Here is a 9,241-nt window from a genome sequence, read left to right on the forward strand (position 1 = left end):
AACGATCTTCCCCTTATTTTGGGAGTGAACCAAACAAATGAATTTCCTAGTCTGTGATATGAGCTTGCTGCCTTTCTTGGTAGTGATCAAAGATGTGGCGGTAGGTGGGGCTACCTCTGGTATCCTGTATAATGAATTATTTAAAGAAATAATGACAGCACGAGGCCTTGACTCATACACAGCATGTCGCCTCCACAAGTATGGCTGGCCTAATAATACATCACAAACATCCAGAGGTGTAACATCACACAATACCTCGTCTGTGAAGGGCTTGATGCTGTATGGAAGGCAGCACTGCAGGCGAACTTTCAGATCTCGTCCTTCGTGAAGCCACCTGATACTGTACGGCTGCGGGTGCGGTGTAGTCGGTAGGCCCAACCGCTTCACGACCTCTGCTGAAATGAGGTTCTTTTGGCTGCCACTGTCGACAATGAATTGTAGCGGCGAACCCTTCACCCACATCTGTGAGTGGAAAAGACGCTCCCCTTCCTCTGGATTTTCGGGCTCATCTTTCTGGATCTTGGCGGTGGCAACAGTGGCGTTGGGATCCGCATCAATGATCTGCTTCCCTTTTCCATTCCCCTTGTCAGGTTCTGGCTCAGGGTCAGAACATGCATCTGATTCGGAAGCCTTCAATTCGGCCACCAGCACTCACTTGTGTTATGAGTGGGACTCTTGTGGAACTCGCACCACTTCCCTGTGTCCTTCTTTGGCTTCGTGGTGTTGTTCTTTTCTTGCGGCTTCGAGGGGTTGTCTTGGGTCACCCCGCTTTGGCTTTGTCCTTTGGGCTTCGGATTTGCAGATCCAAAGTCTCGCTTCTTCTGTTTGAACTTTTGCTTGATTTTGACAGTGTATCGGTATGCTGTGCCGAGTGAGGGGATGTTCAAGAACACCATCTCTTCCTGGATGTATTTGTGCAGGCAGCCACGGTATTTGAGTACCAGATGCAGCTCTGAATCTTTGATACCCAACTGTGTGCGAAGGGTATGAAAAATGTTTGTGAACTCCGGCACATCTTGGTCTCGTTTCTGCCGCAGTGTGGTCCATTTGATGTATTTGTCCTCATAGCTTCCGACAGGGTAGTACTGCTCCTTGATGGCATCCCGGAAGTCATTCCAAGTGGGTGCGGCTGAAAATAGTGAGCCTGTACTTTCATCCTTCTGCTCGCAGTAGGTTTCCCACCAGTCCTTGACGTGGGGGGCTGCTTTGAGAAGAGCAAAAACAATCTTTTCCCGACTTGAAAATTCGTGAACAAAAAAATACCCATCTAGCAGATTTAACCATTTATCTACGGCATCTGCGTCTATTTGACCCTCGAAGATGGGGATTTCAAAATTAACTTGTACCTTAAATGGTGTGGCGTTTCCAGAGTCGTTGTTGGAAGCCGATGCGTCGCCTCTGGGTAGCCGCTGAAGGATCTGCACAAAGCTATCCATCATCGTGTTCCTTTGCCGCTCGAGCGCTTCCTCGAGCAAGATTTTGATAGGATCTCCTGCCCTCTCGTCTTTCTTCTCATCCGCCATGGGAGGCCGTCGGGATTTGCGAGGCTGGTCTTGCAAAGGTTCGACTAGTTCAAGCCCTAACTCCTTATATCCCGACCTCGTTGGGGACATGCAAAGAAAAACAGAGAAAAAGCGGACCGCTCTGATACCACTGATCCGGATTTAAACAGGAACGCAATAGATTAGAGAGATAACCATAAATATAGAGATGCAATAACCATAAACACAGAGATGCAGCGGAAATAATGCTTCATTTCATTACTGTAAAATACTGAAATATGCTTACAACCAGAAATGGAAATAAACCAGCTAGGGCGATGGTAGCTTATCTCTGAGAAGAGATGTGCGGCTACATGCCTCTGAACTGTTCTGAACTGTATTACAATGAGGCTCGAAGGCCTATTTGTTGTTGAGAAACAATGGAAAACCCTTCACATCCCGAAACCTAACCCTAGAAGATGAAACGCCAAATTGTGGGCCCCGTTTGGGTAAATTGGTACATCAATTTCCCGGGGTCGTAACTTTGGCATACGATCTCCGTTTGACGCGTACGATAGCTCGTTAGAAAGATCTATCCAAGTACTACCACTTTGGGAGGCAACATGGGTCCATGGACCCATGTTGCCCCAGATTCCCAAAAAAACGTCGTTTAGGGCCTCAAAACGGCTCCGGAAGTTCAGGACCCGAAAAAACTGCTAAAAATAGTAAATTGTGCTACAAGTTAGGAAACTAAAAACACTGAAAGAGACAGTTGTGGGGGTCCAAATGGGATAGGTGGGTGGCCACCAACATCCACCTGGATCACCGACCCCTTTTACTGCCCAAATCCATACCGCTGCCAAGTCTCTTCTTCTCATGCCGTAACGCCTAACCTTCGCCGCCTGTGGAGCAGGGTGGTCACCCTTCATCTTCTGATGCTCCTCGTCTGCTAATCCGTCTTGAGAGTAAGACCTCTTGTTCCCCTCGCCTCGGGGCGCCTCCTCCTCGGACTCGTCCTCAATCTCCAAAATCTCAGTTGGGTGCTCCTCGTTCATAATTTCCTTGCCTTTCCGACTCTTGTTCCTGTCAGTTGCATTATGTTGCTCCTCTGTCGTCCTGGTTTTCAGCCGGGTTTCCATGTTACCACCGGTTCTGCCGCAGGGAATACTCTGGTGCCAAGTAAACTCTATCTTGTATTGCTGTCTCTCAGCGATGTTGTCCGCTCCTCGCCAAATTGGGAAACAACTAAATAACTGCGTTTCCTTCCTCGTTTGGATATATATCAGATCTCTGTCCTCAGCGTACGCCTCTGAATCAAATTTGCCTTGCCGCCGATTACTTTTTGGGATGATGTCTCCTTTGGCCATCATTCTTTGATTAATTTCAGCTGTCGGGAGATCTGACATGCCTCTCCACCCTCCTCTCTGATCACGAGCATTTATTGTTTCACATTGGAGATGATCCTGTGCCGTTCACCACGCACGCCGCCAATGTACTACTCTGTACCTTGTCATCATAACACCCCTCTGTCCAGACTGACCTGTATTCATTAAGCGGGATCTCCACGCCCTCTCATCCATCCAGCTCATTGATCCCCGCACTCTCGCTCGTAGCTTGATCATGGTCTTCATTTATGATTTTTGCCAGGTCCGCCCACTCCCTGCAACCGCGCACCGCTTTCCATTGGTTGTCTACCGTGCTGCCATGACCTTTGCATCCCCAATTCGCCATGAAATTGGCTGCGCGATTCCCTTTCCTTCTGACGTGATTGATGAGTTTGTATTCGATCCTTTTCAATAGATCCGCTATCTCCTGGACAATTCCAGTCGTTCGCCAGCTGTTTGTAATCTTTTCCCAGTCTCTTCCATTGCTGAGCTTCTTCAGCATTTCAACCGCGATCTGGGAATCCCCAACTATTTCTAAATTGGTGTATCCATTTCTTAAAGCAATTCGCAATCCCTGGTGAATTGCCCAAAATTCAGCCTCATTGTTCGTCATTTCTCCACCCTAATCGGCGTAAATCCACCTTACCTGCTTATGACTGTCCCGGAAAATGCCTCCAAAACCAGCTTTGCCAGGGTTCCCTTTCGATGCCCCGTCGAAGTTTAATTTGATGAAGTTTTCTCTGGGATAGCTAAATTTATCAGAGCTTTGGGTCCACGCATTGTGTCTGGGGTTCTGCTTGTGATGAACCATCTCAAATTTTAGGTTTAGATTGTTCAAGATTCCCTCCTCAAACTGATTTGCCTTCCAATCCTCCACGTCCCATTTCTCAACCAGGATTGTTTCCCTCATTAGTTTGACCACTCGTCCCCAAATTATTTCCGGATCCTTTAATTTATTCTGGAACACCCTGCGATTCCTCTCTTTCCATATCATCCATAGCACGAACCCTGAGATGAGATTCCATGCTCTGCTGACAACTTTACATTGAAATTTCTCTTTATTCCACTGGAAAACAATTTCGTTGAGATCTCTGGGGCCTATCTCAGATTTGCCAAATATTCTTCTTGTGTCCATCCAAAGCTTCTTTGCGAACGAGTAGTTAATCAGTAGGTTATTTCTGGTCTCCTCTTCAGTGTTACAGAGACAGCATCTTGACGGGCCACTAAAGCCCTTTTTTTGAATTCTGTCCCAAGTTAAAATCTTATTCTTAGTTGCAAGCCATATGAAAAGGGATACTTTCGGCCACCAGTTGTTTCCCCATATAATCTCCCAATCTAGATTCTCCTCAGCTATGGCTTGCGTATCTGTTAAATAGTATGCCTCTTTGGTGGTGAAAGATCCTTTCATGGATTTCCCCCACCTAAGGAGATCCTTTCCAGTGCGGGCTCTAATTTTCCTGGAATCCACCTCTTTCATGTAAGCTTCTTGTTGATCTCGACTTAGCTCCCTGTCCCACTCGGTCGGTTCGGTCCATTTTCTCCAGATTCCATCCAGATCATTTGCTTTCCAATAGTCTCTGGCACATTTTCGGTCTCCTTCTATTCTTTCATGGAGCTGTTGCACCCTCTGAATTCCGCTCATTCTTTCTTTCTGTTGCCATTTGTCATCCCAGAAATTAGCTTCCTCTCCGCCTCGAATCTCCCAGAATGTATGATTCTCGACCAAATCTCTGTTTTGACGAGCTAAGTCCCAAATTGCTGAACCCTTGGGGGTTTCTCTGTCTTAAAATCTCAACTATTGAGTCTGGCATATTGTATTTAGTTTTCCATATGGCTTTCCACAGGTCATTGCCCTCCCTTAACCAGCGTTACCAGAGCTTTGCTCCTAACACTTTGTTGAGTTTTTCTGGGTCCCGTAGACCCAATCCCCCTTTTTCCTTCCTCTCAGTTAAATGGTTCCAAGAAACTAGGGCCCATTTTTTCTGCTGGTTTGTCCCTCCCCAAATAAAATTTCTTATGATCTCTCTGATCTTCGCACAGACTCCTAAAGGGGCCGCCATTATCGACAAGGGATAGATGGGGATAGCTTGGAGGACTGATTTTGCCAGAACCACCCTTCCTGCTATGTTTAACACTTGAAAGGCCCAGTTTGCCACTTTGTTTCTCAGCTTGTCCAGGACTCCTTGCCAATTTTTCATCTTTTTGGAAGTAAAGTCCAATAAATTTCCCAAGTATTTCGTAGGCAGCTCTCCTCTCTTAAAGCCCATCAATCTTATAAGGTGAGTTTTAACCTGTTCCGCAGTATTAAATATGAAAATACAAGACTTATCTCTATTGATTTCCAATCCAGAGGCTTCAGCAAATAAATCCAGAATTCTTTTAAGATGTCTCACTTCCTTAACAGTTGGTTCCCCAAATAGCATGATATCATCGACGAATTGCTGATGAGTCAAGGGCAAATTATTTCCCCAAAGCTGTAAACCTTTGATTCTGTTCGTTGCTCGTTCTTTTTTAATATATCGACCTAGACCTTCAGCTGCTAGAATGAAAAGAAACGGAGATAATGGGTCTCCCTGTCTAATTCCTCTAGACGCATTAAAGGTTTTCGAGGGAGTTCCATTAACAAGAATGGAAAAATTCAGAGAAGAAATCAAACTATGAATCCACTTAATCCACCTCCTGCTGAAACCAAAACTTTCAAGGACTTCTTCCAAATAGTTCCAGTTCAATCTGTCATAAGCTTTCGACAGATCTAATTTAATCATCATACCCTTTTGCTTTTTCATTTTTAGAGAGTGAATAACTTCTTGAGTTACTACAAGGCCATCTAGGATTTGTCTACCTTCGACAAAGCCCGTTTGTTCAGCAGATATTAACTTGTCCAGAAGGGGTTTCAATCTTTTGGCGATCACGGATGTTATAATCTTGTAGATAACATTGCACAAAGCTATGGGTCTAAAACCATTGGCATCTTCTAAATTATCACCCTTAGGAATCAGAGCATAGAAAGTAGAGTTAATGGCAGGCCATACCTTTTGGTTCATCCGAGATTCTTCTATCAGATCTAGGATCTCTTTTCCCAGAAAGTGCCATCCCGCCTGGTAGAAATCAACTGTGAAGCCATCAGGACCTGGAGCAGTACCTTTCTTCATAGATTTTACAGTTTCCTCTATCTCTTCTAAGTTAACTGCTCTCATCAGCGCCTTATTTTGGTCTTCTGTAACTAAACGAGGAATGGCCGAACATATTTCCTTTATTGCTCCCGTTCTGTCGGCTTGAGGTTCTGTTAGGATACTTTTATGATGATCCACCAGGACTTGCTCAATCTCAGCTTGCTCCACTACTCTATCCCCATTTTTATCTTTGATGGATAGAATCCTATTTCTTTGTCTGTGTTTGATCATAGCCTGATGAAAGAATTTTGTGTTCCTTTCTCCCTCCCTTAACCACTTTATTCTTGATTTTTGCCGCCATAGAACTTCTTCCTGCTTTCGTCTTTCTTCTAGTTTTCCAAGAATTACCCCTTCTTCTCTAATGCTCTCCTCTGTTCGACCTTCCATTATCATCTTTTGTTGTAGTGATTCCATTTCCCCCTCTAGTTTTTGTTTGTCTTCCATAATGTTACCAAATTCTTCCTTGTTCCATTTCTTAATTCTCCCTTTCAACTCCTTCAGTTTCAATTGGAACGTATGCATCTTTCCTTTTCCCTGCACTGTACTTTGCGTCCACCATTCTTCCACTTTCTTTATGAATCCTGGGTCCCTTAACCAAAAGGCTTCAAATCTGAATGGTCTTCTTCCACGATTTCTTTTAATATCCACCTCTAGTCTAATAGGCCAACGATCAGATCCAAGGGATGGTATGATCTTTGCTTCGATGAAAACATCCTTGTTGATAATAGCTTTTGATACTAGGAAGCGATCAAGTCTTGATGCTATTTGATTCTTGCCTCCCCTCCTATTGTTCCAGGTGCATATCCCATTAATAGTCTGGATGTCTACTAGTCTTAAATCTTCTATCATTTCGTTGAACATATCCATGAAGTGGTCTAACTTCCTTATCCCTCCTTTTTTCTCCTCTAGGGATCTGATTAAATTAAAATCACCTCCTATGATCCAAGCAGCCTCTGGATATATTCTACGGATTATTTTCATGTTATTTATAAAACTCTCTTTTTCTCCTGGAGAGGGAGGGCAATAAACCCCTGAGATGACAACCTTTTCCTTTGTTCCTACTATCCTACCAATGCCTGTAAGGATTCTATTCATGCTGGTCCAACCTTCTAGGATGATATCGTTTGGATTCCACAAAATTGCAATACCTCCCACAGAGCCAATAGCGTCTTGCCCCATAACTTCGTATTGCAGTTTATTTTTGTCGATTATTCCTTCCAGCTGCTGAACTGTAATTTTTGTCTCCTGTAGAATCATAATACTAGGCTTCTCCTTTTTCAATTTCTCTTTCATATATCTCTGTTTTCCTTTACTATTCAAACCCCTAATATTCCAACTGATGACAATCATTTAAAACTTTTGATAGGAGGGGAAGAATACCTCTGACAGAGGTATCACTTTGCCTGAGTTTATCAGCGTTTCTCCCACGGTTTGAATGGTTTCGCTCATCGTTTTCCGACCTCTTTTCCTACTGTTTTTTCCAGAGCCGTCCATTCCCATCTGTCCATTCCCTTGTTCATTTCCTATAGTTATCTGCTTATCCATGTTCTCCCCTTTTTTTTCCTTGTACTTCTGAAAAGCTTCTTTGTATAGTTGTTTCTGCTTCTCAGGTATGAATCTACTATCGAGATGTTTCCATTCCTGAATTAACTGTTTCATGATTTTTTCCTCCTCCACCTCACTTTCTATCTGGTTTTCCACTTCCATCTGGGATTGCATTGTTGCAGTTTCTGCCTTTCCTTCAGCCCGTTCTTCAATTGTTTTCCCCAAATTTGCGTCTTTTCCTTTATTTTCACTTACAATTTCCATTGGTGTGTTTCCAGGATCTTCATCGTCCTCCAGATTTACTTCATAATCCTCGTTCTCGTTCTGAAGTATTTGGAACTTGTTTTGACTTGCTGTATGAAGGGGCTTTTCTTGTGGCTGGGATTTGGGTCCCTCCTTGCTCTGTTTCTTTCTTCTTGTGACCTGTTGAAAACCCCTGTCTGCCTCCTCCATTTTTTCTGAATTTCTTTGATATTCCTCTTGACTTCTCTTTGACTCCTCTTCCTTATTCAGAGGGAATTGTCGATATAGATGACCATACTCATGGCATTTGCGGCACCTGAACGGAATATGTTCATAATCTATTGGCTGTTGCCAGATTTCGTCATGATATTCCAGCTCGATATTCTCCGGGAGGGGTTCTGCTAAATTCATGTAGACACAGATCCTTGCGTATGAAGTATATTTGCCTCGTTTTGTAGCTTCTGCAATTTTAACAAAACCCCCAATTGTGTTCCCAATCCCCTCTAGAATTTCAGGATCCCAGAATTCATCTGGGAGTCCGAACAGTCTAACCCAGATAGGGGCATCCAGCATTTTTTCCTTTTCTGGGTTATATCTTTCTTCCCAGTATTTCATGAACAGGCCCGCATTGTTCATGAAGTACGGTCCTTCTTCGAAAACCCTATCCTTGTCCTCCAGATTCGTAAAGATGGCTGTGAAAAACCCTTTTGCTCCCAGTTTCAGATCTATATGGCCTTTTGGTCTCCACCTTTGGTCAATCCATCTGTATAACTCCTTCTCAGTTGGCCAGTAGCCTATGAATTTACATATCAGGGCGTGGTCCTTCATATAGCAGTTGTATTCCTCAAGTTTATTGCAAGGAATGACATATCTAGGTTGTTTTTGTGCCCTTGGTAGGTATTTTCCTCCCATCCTTTTCTGCCATAGGTTACCCATCACAGGTGCATAGTTTTCCTTCTGGTTATGCTGCATTCTGCTTGCATTGGTCTCCCCTGCTACCACATTTTTGAAGGAGGGGATCTCTCCCCTCCCTTGTGGGTTTTCCATTTCCCCCTCAACTCTTATCTCTTATTGTTTACCCTCACTTCGCTGCTGAAAATTGTTTGCTTGAGGTGCGAGTCTTGTGAAATTACCTTTCTCAATCTACCTTTCGTGCCCTTCTTCGCCCTCTGTCCCGTGATTTTCGCCTGTCAATCCCGTCTGCTGCGCCATCTGCAAACCCTAACTGCACGCGTCCGCATCCTCCCCTTCGTCTCCTTGAACGCTAAAGCACTTCAAGTCCGGAAAATCATCATAACTTTCTCTCTGAGCATCATATTGAAATTTCATATGAAGTTATAGAAAAAGGATGGACTTTGGTTTTCTGTGTATTGGTTTTAGGTCCTAAGGTTGAAACAGTGACCAAGGATAATTT

General features: G+C 43.9%; 1 protein-coding gene across 1 annotated transcript; it reads right to left on the reverse strand.

Moving 5' to 3' along the window:
• Positions 1-3,488: 3,488 nt before the first annotated feature.
• LOC149176525 (uncharacterized) lies at positions 3,489-9,039 on the reverse strand. Its single transcript, XM_089421503.1, has 6 exons — positions 8,975-9,039; positions 7,717-8,590; positions 7,420-7,539; positions 6,388-7,284; positions 4,757-6,273; positions 3,489-4,644 (listed from the first exon to the last, which is right to left on the reverse strand). The coding sequence occupies exons 1-6, from the start codon at positions 9,037-9,039 to the stop codon at positions 3,489-3,491; spliced, it is 4,629 nt and encodes a 1,542-aa protein (XP_089277629.1).
• Between the last annotated feature and the right edge of the window lie 202 nt (positions 9,040-9,241).

Source organism: Pinus tabuliformis, chromosome 4_1 (assembly GCF_031772625.1).
Source record: "Pinus tabuliformis cultivar Carrire ecotype Pingquan chromosome 4_1, CPIR1, whole genome shotgun sequence".
Taxonomy (NCBI): domain Eukaryota; kingdom Viridiplantae; phylum Streptophyta; class Pinopsida; order Pinales; family Pinaceae; genus Pinus; species Pinus tabuliformis.